At 38.3% G+C, this 24,603-nt stretch overlaps 3 protein-coding genes across 6 annotated transcripts in view; all 3 read right to left on the reverse strand.

Moving 5' to 3' along the window:
- Positions 1–308: 308 nt before the first annotated feature.
- Positions 309–4,017, reverse strand: LOC111237724 (ctenidin-3-like). The gene is made up of 2 exons (XM_022766928.1): positions 3,810–4,017; positions 309–1,530 (listed from the first exon to the last, which is right to left on the reverse strand). The coding sequence occupies exon 2, from the start codon at positions 1,518–1,520 to the stop codon at positions 987–989; it is 534 nt and encodes a 177-aa protein (XP_022622649.1). The 5' UTR covers positions 1,521–1,530; positions 3,810–4,017; the 3' UTR covers positions 309–986.
- Positions 4,018–4,365: 348 nt separating this feature from the next.
- On the reverse strand, positions 4,366–17,520 carry rassf2 (Ras association domain family member 2). Of its 3 annotated transcripts, none has more exons than XM_022766987.1 (11): positions 17,359–17,520; positions 13,516–13,561; positions 11,313–11,386; positions 10,294–10,369; positions 9,886–10,037; positions 8,686–8,801; positions 7,805–7,947; positions 7,140–7,293; positions 6,869–6,990; positions 6,569–6,666; positions 4,366–6,379 (listed from the first exon to the last, which is right to left on the reverse strand). In XM_022766987.1, exons 3-11 carry the CDS (start codon positions 11,363–11,365, stop codon positions 6,310–6,312), a joined length of 984 nt encoding a protein of 327 aa, XP_022622708.1. In that variant the 5' UTR covers positions 11,366–11,386; positions 13,516–13,561; positions 17,359–17,520; the 3' UTR covers positions 4,366–6,309. The 3 variants fall into 3 exon arrangements, with proteins under 3 accessions (XP_022622708.1, XP_022622709.1, XP_022622707.1); XM_022766988.1 differs by lacking the exon at positions 17,359–17,520 and having other exon boundaries at positions 4,366–5,504; positions 6,300–6,379; positions 13,516–13,695; XM_022766986.1 differs by lacking the exon at positions 17,359–17,520 and having other exon boundaries at positions 13,516–13,695.
- A 5,763-nt stretch (positions 17,521–23,283) lies between these two features.
- LOC111237737 (solute carrier family 23 member 2-like) overlaps positions 23,284–24,603 on the reverse strand; it is a 34,454-nt gene continuing 33,134 nt past the window's right edge. For both annotated transcript variants that reach the window (XM_022766948.1, XM_022766947.1), the window contains exons 14-15: positions 24,058–24,153; positions 23,284–23,561 (exon numbers count right to left, since the gene is read on the reverse strand). In XM_022766948.1, coding sequence (XP_022622669.1) covers positions 23,284–23,561; positions 24,058–24,153 — 374 coding nt within the window. The remainder of the gene's footprint in view (positions 23,562–24,057; positions 24,154–24,603) is intronic.

Genomic DNA, 24,603 nt, shown 5'->3' on the forward strand with positions numbered 1-24,603 from the left:
GGAACAGAGGAGCTTGAGTAGATATTGCTTTTGGTTCCTGCTGTTTAGTCAAGAATCAATTGTTCAAGTTCAAAACTCTGTGTTTTCCTAAAAGTCTAAACTGTTGTCACTTAAAAATGCACATAGACGTTGGGTATCTAAACATATCTAAACAGTGGATCATTCACTGTTATTTTAGCAGGTAACATCTGAATAAACAATGTAGACAATAAAATTCAACAGAAATGTTTGTTCTAAGTTCTTTTTACTTATAAAACAATATTAAACATGGGACCCTATTTTGCTCTTTTACATAAAAGTCTGAAGAATGGCATAAACATGTACTTTAATTAGGTACTGTACAGATATACAAGTATACATTGAAAATGTAACATATGCAGAGTAGACAATGTGAATCAGAAGGGAAATGATTATGTAATGATGAAATATACTGAGAAATGGCATTATCATATTTAGAGTATAGCTGCTCTTAAACTCCGGTCTGGAAATTATTTCTTGAGGTAGACTTAACCTGATTACACATCTATTCTTTTTATCCTGCTGTCTTCATAGATTGTTTATGGAGAAAAAACAATGAATCATCACCGTCATTAGTATGATCATCTCCACTACAACCATCAAAAGTATAAAAAGACTGGACACATTAAAAGGAAAAACAGGAGTGTAGGATACAATTGAGATAGTTATTCATTGACAAATATCAACAGGAGGTGTGTTGTCTTTGTTCATCAGTACACCTGCAGACTGAAGCACGGTGTCACACTGACATGTTGTAGATGTTAAATGGGTCAAATTCCTCTTCCTGTCCTCATGGAGTGTCACTGAAGTCTCAAATTGGCCACAGCTTGTCATCTCTCCAGGGTCATATTTTAGGTCACATTTGACTTTAAATCAAAAATGGTCCTGTGTACAGTCAGGTCGTGGGTTATTTTTGGTCATGGTTTGGTTCTGCGTCTTCTTTTGGAATCTCAGCTCTGTCTCCAGCTCTACATGACTGCCATCCAGTGGCCCATCAGCAGAGACATCAGGGAGCCGATAACAACAATGATACTGTTGTAGATGGGGCCACTGGATGCGCCAGTGTAGTACTCCATATCTCCAGAGCCCTCGGGCTCATAGCCAGGCCTGGGGCCATAGCCACCGCCACCACCATATCGTGGGTAGCCATAGCCCCCTCCATATCCTCCATATCCACCGAATCCACCACCATAACCCCCATAACCTCCACCATACCCATGCCCATACCCAGGGCGGCTCAAAGCAGACCCGATCATTGCTCCTCCTATGGCGCCTGCTGCAGCTGCCCCTGCTACTTTCCCTGCACTGGGACCACTGCCCTGGACAGGTGCTGGTCTGTAGGCCTGTCCGCCACCTCCACCCCAGCCCCGGCTGTAACCTCCTCCACCTCGGCTAAAGCCACCACCTCCACGACCACGCCGGGCCTCAGAGCTGGGTAACAGTGTGGCAAGCAGCAGCAGGCAGAGGGCCACTGTGAGGGGGAGTTTCTGCAGGACCAACATTATTCTTATTCTGTAAAAATAAGACAAAGGAAACATCGTTAGGACGTGTGAATTCCTTAATGGAGAGTATCTGACTTAGTGTCTAACCACTAGAAACGGACTTGTTCACTTTTCTTTTGTTAGGTTTAGTTAGTTGCATGTAATGACATTATCATTTATCAATTATTATGATTCTGGACAGTGGTGGAAAAAGTATTCAGATCCTTTACCTAAATAAAAGTAATAAGTAATAACACACTATCAATACTCAACACAATAATGTGTTACTGATAATAATAGGTAATTTATAATAATTATTGTTAATAATAGCAGTTAATTTATAGAACACTTTTCAAGCAAAAAACACTTTCCAGAGTTGAAAAAATAAAGATAATCACAGGTAATAAGTAGCATTAAAAAATGTATTTATTATTATAGAAAAGGCCATCTCATTATAAGAAATATATTAGATGTTAAGGAAGTCTTCATAACAAATAGTAAATCATAACAAATATTTTAATAAGCTATAAATCATACATTCAAAATTTAAAATAGCTCATATTATCAGGCAAACATTGGGTAGTTTAATGCATAAAAGTGCATATTTTAGAATTTCATCATATTCATGGGTGCAAAATCTTGATTTTTAAGTAATTACAAACTACAGATGTTCAATCAGTGCAGGACTCCTGGAGTAAAAATTACAGTATTTCTCTGTAAAATGTAGCATAAATGAAAGTACTTAAGTATAAGTACTTCATAATTGTACTTCAGGAAGTAAATACACCTAGTAATATTCCATACCATTGCTTAGGGTTAGGACACACAGTGCTCTCACACACACACATACAGAGACTGATGAGATGTTCTCATTGCAGCTTTAGTCCTGCTGTGTGGTATTTTTACATCTCTGACAAATTAAGAGCCGTACAGATCACTGGTCTTAATCCAGCTTTAACAAACACATCTTACACAATCACTCTTGCAACACAATTTAACACTGCAGCTGACATGGGATCAGATAGATTTCATAATCTCCAAGTATATAGTGTTACAAAGAATGTATGTGCAGACTATGTAAATTCACATATTATACAGTAATAATATAATATTATAAAGTGTAACATAATATAAAGCATTGTGTGTTAGATATGTCACTATAATTTATCACTGTCAATATGACATTCAGTATTTAGTCATTATAATAAATAATAAAAATAATCAATTGAATATTGTGACATTTTCTTTCAATAGAAAATTGGTTTGATTAAGCAAGATGATGATTGATTAAGTGAACTTTTAAACGACTCTTGGACTTTTTTCTCTCACAATCTTGACAATATTTTTTCTAACAAATAATTACAAAATGTTAGGACTATAAGCAGTGGTGCAATATTTAGTCAAGTACTGTATGTAAGTATAACTTTGACAGAGTGGCTTCCTTCCACTTTATACTTCAACTCCACAACAATTCTGAGGAAATACTGTTCTACATTTATTACATTTACAGATATTACTGGTAGTTACTAGTCTTTCAGATCGAGGATGCACATTTGATAAATTATGATGGATTATCGTAGATTAAAGTACGCAACTGTAGCCTATATGAAGCTGTTAAAATTGACTCCACCTAAACCAACTGCAACACCAAAGTACTGCTCAATAATAAATGATCCCAAAATAAAACAGGGACCATTCTGCATCATGACAATTTTCAATTTTTATGCTTCAAGTACATTTAGTTGTAAATACTTTTATACTTTTACATGAATCTTTTTTTTTTCTTATAGAGGAGTATTTGTGTAGTGTGGTATTATTATTTTTACATAAGTAAACAATTTGAATACCTCCACCACCACCGACTACAGTGTGTTCCTAGTGAGCAGCATGACATCATTTGCTTTGCTGTCGTCAAACTACCCTCTAATCTGTGTCCTCTCAGAAGATGAGTTGAGCTATAATTACACGGGGTCACTTAGTTTGAGAATAATCCAGTAACTCTCAGATTACAGCCACAGTAGCCTAGACTCACAGAGAAGATGAAATACTTGATTTAAATTGGAGCACCATGGTCCGTTTCCCAGTGTATCATTAATTGTGCTTTCTAGAGATGGTCCCTAATTTGGGCAGCAGAGGACGTATTAACATTACATCCAAAGAAAAAGGGAAATACACTGACAAAAACAACAGAGGAAAATAAGGAACATCATTTCAACCTGCTGAAAATCTTCATACCAGTTTATACTAAAAAAAAAAGTAACACACCTTAATTCTAAAAAATGATCATTTTCTTAGAATAAAACATCTCACCTGTTGAGTGGCTGTTTTCAACGGAGAGGAACCAGTGCGGCAGTTGAGATGATGCTCCTCTTCCACAAAGTGCGTGTTTGCAGCTCAGACTCCTCCTGACTGTCTGTAGGGAAGTATGTTTCAGGGCCAGCCTGTTATCCTCCAGACAATCTCAATCAGGTGGAATGGATCACTCTGACTCACACCTGCTCATTGGCTGAATGTACAGTAAGCTGCTGTACCACAGACAACAGGCATATAAATACCTGAGTGTCTGTTTCTAAATTTGTCTCAATTATTTAACTCCCCCTTAAGTGAACACGTAATGAGCTCTCCAGAAGCTTCGACCATGAGTGCTCGCCGTCAGCAAACTGTGTTATAATATCATTTTAAATTATACAACAAGCTTTAAACATCATTACATAACATGCTCGGCTTTTAACCCACTGACCTGAACGAGACAGAGGGAGACCACGGATATATATGTACATCTTTTCTCAAGATAACTTTTTTTTATTAAATAACAATCATTGTACGAAAAAAAACAAAACAAAAAAAAAAACTACATTTTCTAAGTAGTAGCATGAGTTCTGAACATTTTAAAGACTGAGTTTCTTCATTGTTTTGTAAAAGACAAAATACAAAAGCAGGCAAGTCTTAACAGTCACTAAAAATACAACATGCACACTTTCAGAACCACACACACACACACACACACACACACACACACACACACACACACACACTTGATGACATAGTCCACTGTGTACTGCGAGATTTTCAACAAAGGTGTTGGAAATACTAAAACATCGTTCTGTACGCACACAGATAAAAGCAGACATATGCAAAGCGCTGTACATGTGGAGGCAAACTGTACTGCTTTGAAACGATCTTTTGCACATTTAAAACATTCTCCATTAAAGATAATCAGTATAATTCACAGTCTTGTGGGATTTCACTTGTGTTTTGTGTTTTTTGCGTCATTCTTTGTTGGATGTAAAAGGAAAAAAAAAAAAAAAAAAAAAATCCACCCATGAATATTCTTCAACAAGGCGTTAAGACTTCGTGTCTTCTGACATTGTGTGAAGAATGAATATTAAAATTGTTATTCTGTCAAATACTATTTTACTGTGCTTAAAATCTCATTGTCATCTTACTTAAGGCAGTAAAACAAGTAAGAACATTCAGATAGCCAGAAAATAAAAGGGGCCTAAAAGTGTTAAATTATTTCCAGATGGATTTTTCTCTTTAAAGGAAAAGTTTGACATTTTAGAAAATATACTTATTTGATTTTTTGCAGAGTTTGATGAATTGACTGTGGAAAAAAAAAATGTTACAGGAGGTTATGTGCCACACTAGGTCTCAAGGTCTCAACCAAGATATAATCTGGTGCATAAACCCCTGTAAAACTACAACTTGTCATTTCCCTTTTCCAATCTTTATGCTAAGTTTAGCTAAGCTAAGTGGCTGGTTGTAGCCTCATATATACAGTGCAGAGTGGCATCAATCCTCTCAGCTAACTGTCAGCAAGAAAATGAAGGAATGTATTTCCGAAAATACCAAACTATTCCTTAACTTCAATCATAAAATGTCTTAAACATTCAGTTTGTACGCCTGCAGAGAAGGCACAACTGTTGTCACCATCAGACTGATGGTGACAACATACACACGTTCCCTTCACATGGCCTTCAATAACCCCTGCAGAGAAGTTCTCAGCTGCAATAAAAAGGGGAGGGTCAATCATATTCATTCTTTCAATTACAATATTTAACAAATTCTGAAAAAGCGAGGACCATGAAAACACCCAGTGCAATCCGGCACTGGATGGTGTCAGCTTTTGGGGCCACAACCTTTTGCTTATGGTCTGGTCAGTTTCACATTTAACCTGAACTGTGTGGTCTGACATGGTTCTACCATAGCTTTGTACTTTCCTGTTAAAACCCCCAAAATGTCCTTCTAAATATTTCATCAAAGTGTGTGTCTTTGTGCTTGAAGAAACCTTTAACAGGCACTTTGCTAAGAGCATATATTATGAAGTTTGTGCTTTAAATTGATTTTGGGTATCACTGTGCAGTCTGGGGGGGGTAGACAGAAGACAGGACGTCACATTTTAGGCTCATTCTGCAAAGTACTTTGTTGCAAAGACATTAAAATTACTCAGGTGTAGAGGAATGTCTTTCTGTATGTACTGTACATAAGGACAAAGAAATATAGAGAAAAAAGCAGAGATGAAATGATTGAGTTTCAATACACTTTACAAGGTTGTGAGTCATCATGACTCTCAAGACTATTGCTGAGATGGTCACACTTAACATGCACACAAGTCATGGCATGTTAAAGTTTTGTCTGTAAATTGAATGATTGATTTGAAAAAGACTCCATGCAGAAGCAGGGATTCAAAGGAGCAGGATAATCAGGTTCTTGTCAGCTAATTCTCAGGCACAGCTGGGTGGAGGATATTGTACTCTGGGAAAGGTTTTGACAGTTTGATGTGCTGGAAGGAGTCCTCACCATGAGCAGATCAAATACAGGTTGCACCCTCTGGAAGACACCGGAGCTGTTTTTCAATTATACACCGCAGGTAATTATACCTGCAAGCACAAGCAGACAAATGCACATAGAGAATGAATAAATGTCTGTGTTGGAAAATATGCATTTTATATATAATAATTATAATACTATGTAGACACATGTATGACAGTATTTTCTACTGGGCATGTTGAAGACTGTGGCCTATTATAGGCAAAACAGAAAGAGGTAGGTTTTACATCTTCTTGTACCTTCTCCTGAGTTTCTGCACCTCTCTGTCCTCCTCCTCCTTCAGCTTGGTGATGAAACTCTGCAGGACAGGCATCTCAAACTTGATATACTGTGCCACCTGGTGGAAGAGAAGAGAAATGTAATGACAACGCAGAAAAAAGAGAGGCTAATGTCAGGTAAATACAGGGGTATTGCAATGATTTTGTGTATGCAAATTGTCACACAAAATGAGTAAGACATGATAATTCACAGTGAGAGTCACATCTCTAGATATCTGTGTTCCCTTTAAAGAAGAAGTTACAGTGAATGTGGTGATTTACATCATATGTGACTTCTTCCCCCAGATCTTCTTCCATGAGGAAAACTTTACAGACCAGCTCACATGGACCCTGCATTACTCTCAGCACCAGAGGATAGTCACTCCGCTTCAGCTTCACACGCTCTGAAACATCAACACATCCAAAAAGGTATTGACTGACAGAACAAAAACAACAAATAATACATGTACATTTATTGCCATTGTAGTATTTTTCTCATTAAGCCTGAATTCCATTTCCACTTTTATATACTGGACAAGTAATTCACACTCACCTCCGCTTGCATGGACAAGGTAGAGTGCAAAATCATCTGGGCTGTTTTCAATTTTAAACTTGTTGAGGAGGACTCGTAGCACCTGAGGTGTTCTCATGCAGCTGTTGATGCGGACATTAGTCACTGAGCCATAAGCAGGAGTAAACACTGCTGTCTGAGGGAGAAAAAAAAACAGTCAAATGAATGAATTTAATTTCCTATACAACTTTATTAGTATTTATTTTTGTACAGATATACACATGCATGGGTTAATGTGTGCAAAGCCAAACTAATTAGTAAACTTTAAAGTAGTTTAAAACAAATTTGGTAACACTTATGTCTCCCTATTTAGCATTTATAAGCAGTACATAAACATTTAATAAATAATTTATAACACACTGTGACTATATAATGAATGACAATATGGTAAAGTGCATTAATTAACACTAAAATGTCATTGTATGTGCTTACATCTACTCCTTAGTGTGTTAAATATAATTCATAAATGTTTATATCCTGCTAATAAATGCAGTGTTACCACAAATTTAAACATCAACATCAAGTCCAGCATCCATTTAGAAGTAGCACATAACTCTCTGAAACTAACTAGAATTAAATGATTAGAAATTATTGCATAATTTTTTCAGACCAAGAATCCCCTGACAAACACGTGGGGCTGGCTTCACCTTATGGTTGTAGAAGTGTCCGTTGATGGAGAAGCGATGGCGTCGAATTTTCCTCTGGTCGCTCGGTGACCGTCGCTGGCCCCGTCTTAAGACTCCGGCATCACTCTTTGTCCTGAGGAGCTGAGCGGAGCTCTCACTGTCCTCTGTACAATCAATAATCATTACCTTAGATCATCGGTTATTATTCAGTGTCCTATAAAAATGTTGAGTAATTGTCAAAGAAAGGACTGACAACACGACTATTCCTGAGAGAACCATTTTTGTGTTTGCAAGCTTAAAAACAGGTGGGGATATCTTAACGTCAAATTTAATCACTGACATCATGAGAGTTAACATCACATGGACAGAGCTGGAAACAAAAGTTGTGTTTCTAATGTTTCAATAAAGACAAGATGAAGCAAATATGAGAGAGAAACGTGGTGCTCGTCTCTTTTTCTATTTCTTAATTTCCACTGTCAAATGTAAGGTTTATGTTTTCATTCCAGCTAATGGAATTACACAATATGCCCTTTTCAAGGCTTGAAAACAAACTCCAAAACAAACTAAACAAAAAGAAGGTTTTTATTGTTGTTTAATAGTTGCCATAGAGATTAGGTTTCTACCCAGCAGTGATGGTGTGTTTATATAAAGCAGCTGAGAGGAAGTTAGAGATCTGAACTACAATGTTTTGAGAGCTAAATTCATTTGAACTCAATAAACCTCAACCAAAGTTTGTTTTGTTGTCTTTGCAACTGATAAGACAACGCAAACAAAACAAGTGAAGATCAGTAATAGGTCGTTTCTACTGTGTATACTTGGAATGGATGTATGGTGTTGTTCACTGCATCCTTATTACAGCCAAGGGAGTAATATACAACATTACTGTCAGTAAAGCCACTCACCTTCTGTCTCTTCTTCTGTCATACCGTTGTCATTGGGTTGGTTGTCGGGTGGCGTCACTTCCACTGTGGGCGGGCTCTGCGGTGTCATCTGTTGACCATCTGTGCTGTTGGGGGAACTTTAAAAAGGAACCAAGAGAGAGTTTAGGATTAAAAGATGAAGACACACGGGGCCAAAGAGGAAGAGCTGCAAGCCGGCAAAACTGTAAAGACATAACCGAAAGTTTTTGTAGATATAAACTGTTTAATTTAATGACACTGGGTGATTATGAAATAAAGGTTAAGGTTGTTACAGTACAGATTAGTAAAGTAAGTAATAATGTTAACAGTGTAAGAATGAGGACTTTAACTTTAGCAACATCACCACTGCAAACACTGATACAGGGCCAGGTTTCATTTCCTGCCAAGAAGCATCATTTTGTTTACCACTTCTACACCACACACTGTGTGTACGTCATATCCCTGCTGTTCTGCTTCAACTTGTGACAGCCGTTTCTCTTAGTTGATGCAGTCTGTATGTGTTGAGATAAGCCATCATGATTTGTGAGAGTCATTTTGGAATTTTTGGTTCTAATGTAAACTTCTGCATTATCAAAACCTGATAGCCAGGGCTTTTTTTGTTGCTGGCAAATGCTGCTAACTGGCATTCAACCTAATAAAATCACCTCTACAGCTGTGGCTACAAAAGTGATGTAGTTCATTCAAACTTAACATAATTTTTATTTACTTGCTGATCGGTGGGAGGATGAAGGGTGGTAGGATCTGTTGTTGTTCACGTGTTCACTGTTGTATCATTTGTACTCATTGGAATGCTAAAGAACTTTTTCGTGTCTATTTTAGGAAGAGCTGAAAATGGGGCTTCAAGCCTAATGACACAGACTAACCTGCAGGAGCTTGGGGAAACATCCAAAACTGAGCCAGCGGTTTGGATTAAAGGGTTCACTTTTGTCTATGGATCATTGCCAATTAGTGTTTTATTCAGTGATGTAACAGCCTGTGTATTTGCAGGGAAATAAATCTGCAACAATAAATAATCTTAAAAAACATCAACAAAATTTAATCTACACTCGGTGAAGAGACATTAAATACCAGGTCATTTCTCATCAGACAAACTAGACATAATCTATATCTGCCCTCGCTGACCCACTGTGTATCACCATTTCCGGTCAGTGAGGTGTAACTGGATCTGTCTGGATCTCTTACCCTTGACTGTCCAGATTACAACCCGAGTGCCAGGACGTGGAGGAGGGGGGTGGTCGAATTCGCTCGTGGTCATCCTGCATCTGAAGCCTGATTGGTCGCCGCAGACCCCAGAAGATATTTAGCAAGCCCTCGACAATTAGCTCCCCCTCTTCCTGTTGGGAGAGAGGAAAGAAGCTGTGATCAATGTGCGTGCACACAAATACAGACAATGGACAGTTATTACCCCTTTGGCCTGGAGCATATAATGGGTATGGTATATTAAATTGCAAATGACTGAGAGCCAAAGTGAAAAGACGATAGGGAGACATTCTGACACACACACTCGCACACACACACACACACACACACACACACACACACACACACACACACACACACACACACACACACACAGCTTTAAATACTCACCTCTCTGTGTCTGAGCTGTAGATTCTGCCCTTCATAGTAGAGGTTGTATGTCTTAAGATGGGAGAGGATTGTTGCCCTGGAAACAGAGATTTTGAATCATGGATGAGGAAATGCTGTTTAAAAAGGAACTTGCTGCTTATTTTGGCCCACTCACTACAACTCACAACACGTTTACATTTATGTTGCCCATTTTCCAAAGCATATGAAGTGTGGTTAGATTGATTTCCTGCTCTCAAGGCAGAATATGAATTTAATTTCAGCACAGTTTGAAAAACAATTTATAAAGACTTGAAATATGTTAGACAAAGGTAATTCTGTATAAAGGTTTGTTTCTGATGGAATTTGTATGTGCTTGTACGCGTGTCTCATCACTGTACACTTTCTCCTGCTGTACCTCAGGTCTCTCTTGCAAAAGAGATCTTGATCTCAGTGAGACTACCTGATTGAATAAAGATTATAGCAATTATGAAATTAATGATCTTGACTACATTACCATGTGTGACATTAAAACTGACAAAAAATATTAAATTGACTCTTCACTGTGACCGTGATTGTTATGCATTTTACATATGTTGCATAACATAGAACTAGCAATTTTCAAGCCTCTGCATGTTGATTTTTAATACTGTATTGACAGCATGACAAGTGTTAAATGAGTCTTAAAACCTGTATAAGATAGATGTCCCCTCCAAGTACTTAAACACTACATACTTCAATAAATCAATACATCAATATGATATAAAATATATAAAATGTAGATATGCTTAGAAAATGGTCCTCAGGGAACTTAAGTATGCACAAGTTTGTGAATAGGTAACAGGCACAAAAATCTAAAATCACCAGCGTGGTGTTCTAACAACCTTTCTCACAAATTGTTATTTTAATCCATAGACTGACTGTTTTAAACATATACAGAAGGTTAATAAAGGTTAAAGTGACTGTTTGAGATAAGTTTGTCTACAGGCGTTTGTATATGTGTATGTGTTCATGTGAGAAACAGTGGGGTTTTTAATCCTTACTTGCTGATGAACTTGTTCTCTCCAATCTGAACCCCGTCCTGTGTATCATCCATTTTCAGTCAGCATGAGAGGAGCTGAGAGAGACAAAGAAGCAACACAGAGAGTTAATAATTTTCATCCATCCGATTCAGTCCCATGACTCCTCATGACCAGCAGTGAGCATAGACACAAAGAGGGCAGCATGGTGTGGAGGAAAGTAACAGCAGGAAGAGGAGGAGCAGGTACAGCTCCAGACAGCAAACAATAACTGCAGATCATATCTACTTTCCTGTCAACTATTTCCTTCAAGATACAGACCAATTGATAGTTAGACCACCGATGTGTTTCTCTACACAATCAAAACATTTGTTGTGTGATGGATTGAGACAGCTGATCTTCACCCTCTCTTGCTCCTCTTGCTTACAATACATTCACTCTTCCCTGTCACCCTTTTAATTCTGTCCTCATGTCAGCCTCTCTCTTATCACATACACACTCCAAAACACACACAAGTACACACATATGCAGCTGTTCAAATGGCACTCTGCCATCACTCCGAAGAGTCTTCCTTCCCTCTTTGCTAAACGAGTGAGTGTGTGTGTGTGTGTGTGTGTGTGTGTGTGTGTGTGTGTGTGTGTGTGTGTGAGAGAGTGTGTGTGTGTTGTCTTTGTGCATCTACAGAGGAGGCACGAGAGAAGCCTCCGGAAGGAGATGAACAGGTGCAGGACACATGGGCCACCTGCTGCATCTAGTTATTTCAGCTTCTTACACATTTATATCTGAGCATGCTACTGGCAGCACTGCCAACACACATTATATACATTTATCCATTATATCTGCATGTATATGTAGAGTGCATGCAGTCTCTTCACTTGACATATAGGTGAAGAATTGAAAACATTTCACAACTCATCTAAGAAGATTCAACTCAAATTCTTGCAACATGAATCTGGACATTTTACTCCCTGGGTATGGGTGACAGTGCTGGTGGGTTGATCCACCACTTTGGTCCATAGTGAGATATCTCAACAACTATTAAATGGATTGATATATGAAATGTTGTATAGACATTTATAGTCTGTAGAGGATGAATCCTACCGATTTTAGTGATCCCGACTTATCCTCTAGCGCCACCATAAGATTGAAATTTCTGGCTTTTAGCCAAATTTCTTGGCAACTTTTGGATGGATTGCTATGAAATTTGATACAGTGCCCAGAAGATGAATCCTAATTACCCTGATGATACCCTGCTAACATGATGTTCACATTTGTGGTTTTAAATGAAATGTCAAGGGCTGCAACTAATGATTATTTTCATGATCAAGTAGACTTCCAATTATTTTCTTGATGAATCGATTAGTTGCTTGGTCTATAAGATGTCTTGTTTTGGCCGACCATCAGTCCAAAAGATATTCAATTTTCAGGGATATGAATTGGAGAAAAACTTGAAATCCTGATATTGGAGGAGCAGGAAGAAGCTAATTTTTCACATTTTTATTAGAGAAATGACTTTAATGATTATTAAAAACATAAAACTCATTTTATGTCAATCATCGAATTGATTAATCAACTAATCGTTGGTGATCATCTGTCTTTAAGTGCCATCATCAGGTTAAAAATTGATTAATGACATTCCCAGCCTTGGCTGTACTTTATATTTAGTGCTAATTAGCAAATGTTAGCTTGCTAACAGGCTAAGCTAAGACTGTTAACATGGTAACCATTATACCTGCTACCAGCATTATTCACTGTGAGGGCGTTAACACGCGGACCTTATTATTTAGCACAAAATACCACTGTACAACTGCACCGAGTTGCTAGCATGGCTTAGACTCTTAGTCTTTGTGTATTTTTCCTACAGTTTGAGGTAACCATTGGATTTGATTCATCTGCGTGTGGTATCAAAATCAATGGTAGACTTTTTAAACTTGCTTATGTTGTTTTATTTAATTCTAATCTAATTCTAAGACAAAGTAGCTTAAAGTACATGGAATTTGTGGTAAATGGGCTCAAACATGGTACTGACCTTTACATTTCTGTTCATAAGTTGAAATGCTCTCTGAAAGCATGGTCTCAGTTCAGTTGACTTTAAATATTACTCTGTAATAACACAGCATGCCCATAACACAGCAACTAACAAAAAATCAATACTAAAACTCAGAGAGACACACCTGCCAAATGGATATGGTGTAACTGTCTGTGACAAGAGAACAGTTGATCTTACCGTAGTGAAGACAGTGTGATCTTGTTGAGTCACCAGAAAGAGTGAGCTGCAGATGTGGAGAGAGAGAGAGATCAAGAGATTAGATAGGTAGATTCAATATGTATCCTCAGGTAAGAGCAGTTTTGTCTCTCAGGTGTCGATTTCAAATGGCCCATGGGGTCTTTTCTTGTGAGCGTGACAGCGAACAGAGGGGGAAGAGTGGGGGCGTTTAAAGGAAGAGCTCCCCTTCCGTTAAATCACTTCCTCCTTTACTCAGTCAGTCACACAGGAAACTGACACTAGCCCTTACACAGCCCAAAACTTCCTCAATTCAAGCAGCACGGATGAACTATCATGCACACCCAACCAGTTGACATACATGAGCGCGGGTAGAAAATCTGATAAGACCCACACTTTACCTCATTGTCACACTCACACCACACACACTCCTAACAGTTTACTATAAACAAGGATATTCAAAATCTGACAAGTAGAGTAATGTCGCTTTAAACACACACTGCTGATAACTAACGTGAAGCTGTCAATCTCTGAAACAAATGTGCTCAGTTATTGTGAACAAATTAAATATTAAAAACCAATCAGCCCAGCCCCCTGCCAAGCTCTATCAATATTTCAGCACCTATATTAGCCCTGTCAAGCGCTCAAAAGCCACCACTGACCTACACAATGAAAATCATTAGTCTTTAATACTGCAGTCACGGTCAAGGCCAGCCATGCTCATAGACTCATGACAGATGATTCCAATGGTGTGAGGCAGATATGTGGCTGCCAGTCAAACCAAGACAACATTGTAATTGTCAGGCAAATCAACATGAACTTTAAATCAACTAAAATGCCACCTGATAGCAAAAATTGATCCTTCCCTGATGTTACCTCAGGCTCCTAAAATAAAGATCAAATCAGACATTTAACCTTTAAGGCTGGAGAATCGTGCAAAATAAGACTTGTTTTGTCGTGCTAAGTGTGTATTTTCACTTTATCCAAAGGGGATTTTAATAGTTTTCCTCAGATCAAGAACTGAAGAGTTTTCTTGAGGTTTTCTTGAACCACAGGATACAGCTGGGAGATATCAGTGCAATATTGATTTAGTGATATGACACTAGATATTGTTTAGGGTTTGTGTTTATTGTACTGTTGTGACAAAGTCTTGTATTTTCCTTGCTGTAAGGGCTACATTATAGTTGGGTAGGACTGGATATATTTTGAAACATATACATTTTTGAAACATTTTATTTTCAATACTAGTGCCCATACCAATATTGACAATGTTTTTATGCACGTATGAAAATGTATGAACATGTTCTTCATTTACAAAAGAAAGAAACCTGTCAACACAAGCTCCTGTAAAAGAACTTTGCCGAAATAAAAACAGCCTAAAATTGGCTAAATATGATCCAACTTAGGAACTATCCTGTGAAAGAATTAGCAAACGAGATTATGAGCCTATTAGGGCTATTAGGACTTGAATGATTATTTTCTTGAATAATCGTTTGGTTTATAACATGACAGAAGACAGAGAAAAATAACCATTACAATATCCTACAGCACATGGCGACATCATTAAATATCAAAAGAGATCAGCAAACTGTCCCACTTTAGAAACTGGAACCATCAAATGTTTGGCATTTTTGCTTGAAAAATGACTTAGGTGATTAGTCAATTTTCAAAATAGTTGCAGACAAATTTTCTTTAGATTGACTAATCGATTAATTGATTAATAGTTGCAGCTCCAAAGCCTATAGAAATGTATAAAAACAAACCAGTTCCAAACTAGTGATAGCTGTTGTCTCTTACAACCAGAGGGCCTTGTCTATGTGGAAACTATCTGTAGACTCCAGAAAGCTGTCTCAGCTTTTTGTTTTGAAGCCAACAGCAGCATATAAATGCAGCCAGACTGACCCACAGCTGACCTAGTCCTGTTTCAGATCACAGAGCTCTTCTCAACTGGACAACAGTCCAAATGTAAACTTCATTGACTCCCTGAATTCCCCTGTGCCTCATTACATGTTCAGCCAATCCTCAGCCTCCATCTTCCCCTCTCTCTCCGTATCCTTATGTCTCATTCGGCTTCATCTGCTCAGTTGTTTCGTACCACGGTAACTTGGTTTATTAGTGGCTGTCCAATTTTTCTGATTAGGAAATTCTTTCCTCTCCACTGTCTGAATGTTTTTGCCATTCAGCTTTCTCCTCTGTCTGCTTCATGCTCCCTTGTGAAGCCATCCACTATGCTATTAAAACTCATGACCACAACTTCCTGACTTTTCTCCCCCCACTCTCTCTCTCTTTCATTGACACACATGCACATTTGTTTTCTGCCCTATTGCCCTGTTGCCTCTAAACCTCCTCTGTCAACGTCTTTGGCCGAAACGGACGATGAATAGCTCCAAACCTCCTCTCCTCCTCCTGACCGCTTTCAAACCTACCACCACCCGTCTTCAGCCTCCACATTACTACTTCTCTGCCTCACTATTGTCACCATTGTCATAGCAACACCAAAAACATCTGAGCTCCAGCAACTATCCCACAACACTGAGCCAAAAATAGTGTATGTGTGTTTGTCTCTCCTGCTCCTTGTTAGGCATACTCGGGTTGTCAAATATGTCGCCAGGCTCGATTTAAATCTAAATATGGCTTCCAGATTGTCAAGATCAAGCTGAAGCTATTCTCGCATCTTATCCGTGCATCTATTTGAAACTATTTGATTATCAATTATAACTCAAGTAATTTTTTAAGCAAAAGCGGTGAAAAAATAAATGGTTCCAGCTTCGATGTGAATATTTTCTGGTTTCCTTAGTCTTCTGTGATGGTAAATTGAATATTTTTGGATTATAAAGTGTGTTTGCTTGGATAAAACAAGACATTTTAAAGAGGTCACTGAGGACTCAGGGAACTTGTAATGGGCATTTTTTTTGCTATTTGACATTTTATAGGCTGCATGATTAACTGATTAAGAATATGATTGGTGGATTAATGAAATAACAGTTAGTTGCAGGCAATTGGATATTCTCTTAAAAATTTGTTAGATTAGGTCCACTTATGTAAAACTAATGCAGTCTAGCACAACAGCTGTGCAATAAATCCTGCCTTCTCAAAGGTTATAATGGTTCAGGTTTTGATTTAACTGTTTTAGAAAGGTGTTACAATCATTTCAGATGAGGTGCTGTTGGATTGTACCGTTTTTAATACTTTGTCCATCCTATTTATATCAACATGGGTAGACTAAATAGATACCTCTGCAAAATGACTCCAGAGTTGAAACCACATGTCTCTAAAGCAGTTTCAACAAAAACTGATTATTATAACTTTCATAAGCAGAGGTTTATCACAGGACTGTTATATTAAACTACATTACTTTTAGCCAAGTGTGCCAATTACACTGGCAACTGGGTCCACATCACAGGGCAAAATATTAGGTATGCACTTTTTGGCAGAGGGTCTGTCCTAAAGCACTCCCTCTGTCTCGCCAGCCTTATGTGTGCTGAGAGGAATCTTAACTATCTATTGCTCGTTATGTAACCCGTTTTACTAAAACATAGCAATACACACTCCTTGATACAGTCCACATGTGATAAAATACGGATAATCTATCATTTTCTGTTCAAGATTTAGGCTGGACCGTCATATAAAGTGCTATGGAGCATGGCTCTTACCACTGCATGTGAACTAAATGCACCACATATGCCCAAAATGCGAGATTTTTCGTCTATCTGTATATCAGCGATTTTGTATTTTATGTTGTCAAAACATTTCTAAGTCTTCTTTTCGTACAAACAGTCACGATATCAAACTACACCCAGTCCACATCGCCACATCAACCCACAGACATCATTATGATCAACCTACTTAGCTACACCGACGCTTCTGTCTGATTCCTGCCGACTTTTGGAGCTCCTCTCTCGGCTCACCAAACCCGGGGACGCAGGCTCTCCGGTTCGCCTCCTCTCCGTCTTTCCCCTTATTCCCGTTACTGTCCGTTAACGATAAACTACTCGGCTAACTCGCCCGCTCTCCAGCCGTTGGAAACAATCACTTGGGCGCGTGCATCCACCACGAGCTGATAGGAGGAGGAGAGCGCGAGAGGTCCATCTGTTGTGGCGGAGCTCGCGCATAAGCTCGCGGCACAGCAACCTCGGGGGCCCAGCCGGCAGCCAATCAGAGACCGACCCTGACGCCCCTTTGTTCGCGCTGAATGAAAACATGAAAACAATGGGAGAGCCTGTGAAAAATCAGTTAGTGATTATTATTCAATGGAAACCAAAATGTACTGGAACCTAAATGGGAGTAAAACTACAACAGATTTTGAAGTGTCCAATGTCAAACTCAGTCGTCCCATTTACAACTTACATGTAGGATGTATGGAAGCTCACTTCCACCAAGGCCAAAACAAAAAAAAAAGAAGAAGAAATGCTCCATTATACTGCCACATATTTTTAGCTGTTTCCTGGAAACTTTGCTCATAATTTTTTATAACTTTAGCTGGTAGGGCTCTTTGAATATGAATTACTGGGACATTTCCTAGAAAGTCATATGCAATTTATGAATTATAAGGGAATTGGAGAAGTTTTAAGGTACCTGTTTGTTATAATTGAGTTTTTAAGAAAGAGGGGGGAAACATGTAGCCTAATGGATAGGCTAAGAGAAAAAAAACACATTAACAAATGTCATTATCCATCAGAATTTTACAACTACTGAACAGTCATACACTATAGGGCCACTTGGTAAATATTACATTTAGGCTGCATATTGATTGAAATGCATGTTTACCTGTAGTTTTCTGTTTCATTGGAAATTCCTTAGTTTTGCGTTTCAAACTCATGATGATCAACAACTAAAATGATGCTGCAAATTTTCACAGACTCAGCAGTTATACCAAGACACACATTTCTAACATCCACAGACCAGACCTGAAAGATAAAGTGAATCAATGTGGCACATTGGGGGCAGAACTGTCATGATCAGAGTTGACAACCAATAAAGACAGAAGACTGCATTCATTCTATAACATCTTATTAAATAGTTTTAGGAACAAAGAATAAAACATTTTGTTGCTACAATTAGTTTACACAATTTCTCTTCCAGAAGGTTTTAGCAAACTTTACTCCATTAAATATACATTTATTTTTTTGTTTTTACATCTAAAGTTTTTCAGCTCGATCTTTAATTTATACTGGTAATGTGTTAACATGGACAGAAAGCAATGTTAGAGTAAAAAATACAATATGTAAAGGTCCTAACAAACAAACAAAAGGATTCCACCAAACCACAGATTCAAAATAGGATAAAAATGTATTTACTTCTTAAATAAGTACAACAAAATGGTGCGCTTTCCAGCATGATTTAAGATTAAAAGTTATGATTTGTTTCTTACAAATATTTGCTTGCAAAAACATAAAAATGATGTATAAAAGAACAAAAACATTGAAAAAGATAAAACACTTGATACACAATAGTATATTCTTCAGGTAGCACCCCCTTCAAAATAACTGAAAGGGATTGATGTCTGTGTTGTACACCTTATGGCCACCTTCTTAAGAGCCATCTGTTGGTTAAAATGACATAATTCAAGCCAGAAACCTATGAAGGAATAGCATCTGGGCATGTGAAATCCAAACTGTTTTTACTGAAACCACGCTATTTCTGTGTGAAACACATGCATGTGTACATGATCCTAAAATGAGACAGAATGTAAGATAAAAACTGTAGGTTGAAAGTTAAAATCAAGAGGAAGTTGCATTCAGGCACAAAATCATCCAATGTTCATCTTGCTCTTAAGTGATAAGGCAGGTTCACTCAGCTGCCAATGACCAACAGGCTCTTAATAAGGTGGCCAGTCGGTGTGTTCTCCTGTATCCAGATACAACAGTAAGAATTCCCAGGGAGAAAACCAGGTACACTAAACATGAGAGGACACCAATATATTTTCACCGCAGGACTCGGGGAGTTAAACAGTGTGTGTGTGTGTGTGTGTGTGTGTGTGTGTGTGTGTGTGTGTGTGTGTGTGTGTGTGTGTGTGTGTGTGTGTGTGTGGAGAGAGGATGTGATGGGACAAGTCAGTACAGGTTGCATGAACATGATATGACACAGAAAACAAGGTCACAGGTTGTCCATGTGATTATTACATGTGCATGCCGTGTACAAGAAAATTCACTACAGAGGTGACAAGAGCTTTAAAACCACCCTCCATTTACTCTCTCTCTAAGAGGGATGTTGGCAGGAGGCAGCAACTGCCCTATGACCTCTACTTGATCATCCCTGCCACTGGGGCAAGGTTACACAACGTGGAATCTGAAAACATCTGCTGACGTGCCAATGACACTGCTAATTTTACCAACCACCTCATAACACTTTATCCACAGCTATCCAGCTGCAAGCCCTGAGCACAGCCAACATACAGATGATGATGGTGAGGTTTTAGATTTACAGTTCCCATGCACATCAGTGGTCAATAGCTAGCCTTGCCTCTTAGACTTCATCACTCTTTATGTTTCTCTGTGATTTGGTCATATCACAGATATCAACAGCCCACACAGAATGCTAAAATATTTGGTGATACCAACATTATAATAAATTCCCACCAGATTCGATGGCCCATTAGCACTGCAAACATTTTAATCTTACTTTATTGCATACTGGATTCTGATTGGTGTAATTGAAAGTGGTGCCCCCGTAGTATCAAGACAGGGTCACAAAATTTGATAGCTGTCATTCTGATGTACTAAAAACTGACAAGTTAGATTCTAATTCAGATGAAAAAGACCAACATTTGTGCCCCCATATAAACAATATGGGGGTCCCATGTATGGTAATATTGTATTACTGGTCATTGCCAGTATAGTACTTTAGACTAGCTAAAAGTACATCCAGCAAAGTAGAGGAAGTCTGTGGAAATATTGGACTTTAACCTTGTTTTTTTTGTCCATTTGAATCATTCTAGATCATTCTAGGCAGACAGACATTAGTAAGATCACAAAAATACCTTTGAAGATGCATCCCACCACTGTGTAGCAGGTAAAAAAAAAAAGAAAAAAAAAAAAAAAAAAAAGAAGAATTTTTCTCCCACCCATGTTTGCATTGAGAACGCTATTTGACTTAATCACAAGAGTCATGTACAGAGAGATGAGGCCATAATAGGGGCTATAGCTAGCAATGCTATCAGAGACAAGGCCCAACAATATTCAGCACAAAGCGGTTCAGTTTTCAGGTCAAAAAAAAAAAATAAAAAATAAAAAAAAAAACTGTTCATATGCGACTATAAAGAACTGTTAAGAGCGCTAGTGACATTACAGGGTTTCAGGTCAGTGTCACTCACTCTGACCCTGATCTTCTTGGCAACATAACATGTGCAAACAGTACTTGTGGTAAGAAGGCCCTGACTCTGAAATTTGACTAAACTATCCTGTTTGACACTTAAAGTGTTTTCTCTCTATTTATATCAAATAACATGATAAATGGAATGAAACAGAAGCAGCTTAACTCATTTTAGAAACTAACTTTATCAAAAGCTGCTGTCACTAGGTGAGTTTCTAAAAGCAGTGAATGTAGCTGAGGCTGAGGGCGGAAGGACCAGTCAATCGTCATCACTCCGCTCTTTACAGGGCACGAACTAGTGAAATAATAAATATACTTTCAACATTTATGCAACAGACAAATAAACCTGCTTCAAGCAATCATTAAACATCAACTTTCTTCTCATAAATAAATAAATAGCTTTAACAAAAGAGATAAAAAGTAATTTGGGACGAAATTTCAAACTAATTTTTTTTAAGATTCTCAACAGCGACTGCCAATTCTAACGAAATGTTTTGGTATGGTTACAGAACAATAAGAAGAAATAGAAAATAAGAGCTTTTAGCATTTTGGTTTAGTAAAATTCTCAGTTGGGCTAAACATTTAGTAGTCATCTTTTAGCTGTTCTTTCTCTCATTGTGCTACTTTTTATTTCTACATTTACCAAAATTATATATGTCGCAAACTTTGTTTTTTTTTTTTTAAATTCATGTTTTTTCAATTAAAGCAGAGGCACACAGTGTGGTCAAATTAGAGACTCGCTCTACACACCTGGGTCAGAAAGATACAGGCTGCTGAAACCTTTGTTACTCAGCCAAAATGTGCAGCCTGAACCACAACAGACATAAACAGTGACAAACATCAGCAGGAAACTAACTGAAGTGAGATGAGGGTGGGAGGGGCAGGGGTGACTAAGGACGAGAGGAAGGAGAATGTGAGGGGAAAGTCGTCATCACCACTGTAAAATAAGTGAAAACTATTAGTAACATCAGCAACAGTTATGTTTGGCTGCTGCAAAAAACAAACAATGCACAATCTGTGAGTCGATCCAGAGGACAAAAAAAAAAATTTCAAATCTCCAAACCCCTGTTATTACATTTAAATACTCTATCCAAACAAAATGACCAATCTTAATTATGCAAGTGCTAGTGAACAGAATGATGGAACTACCACATTTGGATAGTGGCAGGGGTGTATTATTTATGGACCAGTCTTCACTGCTATAAACAACCCAATTAATGCCTTAAAACTGTATTAGAAGATCCACACAGAGGATTTAATTCTCCTGTTGTCATTTTTTTTTTTTTTCTTTTTTAGTACTTATATACATAATTTTCAAAAGTCTCTCTGACAAGGCCACATCTCTGTGTTACTGTGTGCCATTACTACAGCTTTTGCAAATTCACTGCTGTCATTACGGCAGCATAGGCAATATTAAAAGCTTGTTTCATTATGTAAGTGCCTAAGTGCATTCGAGGAGATGTTAAATAAGCAAATTACGGTTAGAAAATAAAAATAAAACCCTGATAATTTTGTTCACTACTGAAGCCAAATAAGTCAAGGTTCAAGTAAACTATTGTTTTGGTCTGGTTAGTCAATGATGCATAATACTGACACATTAAAAAGACGTAAACTGTTAGGTTAGTGAATTTTTGCCCAATCACATGGGAGATTTTGTGAATATCAGCTCTGTACTACATAACAGAAAAAAAACGATGATGTGAGGTTCTTCAGCATGAGATGAGCGGATGTGATGTGCTGCTCTGAGGAGTTTTACAGAAGAAATGGGGGCGCGAGTGACATTCTAGATTTGAATGCAAAGGCAGATAGTGCAAAAATAAAATTTCACAATCACTTTGCATGGCTAAGGGCACCTGACAAACCACTTCCATCAGTCTGTATGACCCCGACGTGCATTGTTGCGCTCAAGCTAGTTTTGGTGAGGCCATTAGAGTGTGTGCGCATGTGTGTATCTCTAATGCGGTTGCATAATGAGTCTAGAGGAAAATGATTCCCAACAGAAATTTTGCATAATCCTCAACTGACATAATCAAATCTACTGTAGAGTATTCAGTAGAATATGTTTCATAAAATGACACAGGCAGTAGAAGTTCCAGTGATTACGAGTCAGTGAATCATCAAACACTCTGCTTTGATTGTTTGAAACCCATCTGTCTCCTTCTGGATTAAAGTGCCATCATCTCTTGCTGCATACTGCACACACATACACACACACCAATAATTAACCTCTGTGTGGTGACATCTTTTATAGCATGCTGTGACTTGCTAGAGCATGCTTAAAATAGCATAGTGGGAAGTAGGAAAAGACTGACACAAGCTAAAGAAAACACATACTGACAGGGGGGTTGGGTGCATCACAATCCCAAATCCTGCACCGCTTCTGTCCTCCGCTCTCCCATCCTTTTATCTTAGTGTACCATCATCTTGCTCCCCAAATTCAGCCACACATAAGCCCGTTGGCTATACCCGACTCTCCCCTGGTGCTGTTCCTCCCTCCCCTCCCATTCCTCCCCCCTTCACCGCATCTCCATGTCCCATTCTGCTCCTGCAGGCTTCCTGTAGCCTTCCCCACTGATAGCCTGTGAAGGTGGGGCTGATGGGGAAGTACTTGAAGACGGAGTATCTGCGGATGAAGTCCATTCCAAATGGCAAGTCATAAGATCTCATCCCTTCTAGTTCTGCTGCACTGAGACCAGAACCACGTTTCAGCTTCCTGATGCCTCGTTCTTCAGGAGTACCTGATGAGACAAAAGGGAGGAGAGATTAATCATGAGTTCCTAAAGATCCACAATTAAAAGTCCAAACAAACAAATAGGACCATGGACAAAAACATGAGCTTCCCTTTGTTGCTACAATCGTTTGATCCATTTGAAGACATAAAGAAATACAAAGTCATAGATGCTTAAAGGGTATGAGTCTGCTCATTCCTGTGTCGCCTATTCCAATCCAGGTCGTAGCAGCAGGTTAAGCCCAGGCGTCCTTTTCCCCACCACATCTTCCAGGTCTCCCACAGGGATATTGAGATGATATGATCATACCTGCTTGGCTGTCACGGCCATGTTATTATGATTTTCTTCCTTAAAAATGTTTTATACTACCATTATATCAATCAATCAATCAATCAATCAATCAATCAATCCAGCTATAAACTTAACAGCACAATTTACATTAATTTTACATGGGGTTATCATTAATTGGACAAATGAAAGTGAAACAGTGGATTAAACACCTTACCAGGGATCGTATTGTCCAAAATGAAGGCGACAGAGCCTCCAACAAACATGGCAGTGGTGAGGAGCACATTCAGCACTTGGTCAATTTCAACTATGCCTGAGAAAGATAAAAGGGACAGGAATTTAGTAACTGACTAAAATATGTTGTAGTTTGTGCTGAGGATGGAACTGAAAAATTACCAAAACTAACATTATCAGTCTCTAACCAACCTCATTTCAGTCATGTTCGTATGTTCAGTAAATTAGTTAATTCCCTCTGACAGGTTGACAACAAGTCGCTGTGTGTACTGAATCATTTGTGTGGGTTTATTCATAAGAGAAAAAGGCGTTGTTCCGACTCACTGGAGCCGAGCCTCCAGACAGATTTAGACAAGACAAAACTTTCCAAAGGTTGGAGAGTATTGCAGCTGGAGGCAGGTGCAAGATGACAAAGGTGGTAGAGAAAAAAAAATATGGCAAGTTGGTTGTGTAAGCACACTTTGTCTTCAATTAATATAATATAGAACAAAACAAAGCTAAATGTTATGCTACAGCTAAATACCACATA

Source organism: Seriola dumerili, unplaced genomic scaffold (assembly GCF_002260705.1).
Source record: "Seriola dumerili isolate Sdu_G_001 unplaced genomic scaffold, Sdu_1.0 BDQW01001090.1, whole genome shotgun sequence".
Taxonomy (NCBI): Eukaryota; Metazoa; Chordata; class Actinopteri; order Carangiformes; family Carangidae; genus Seriola; species Seriola dumerili.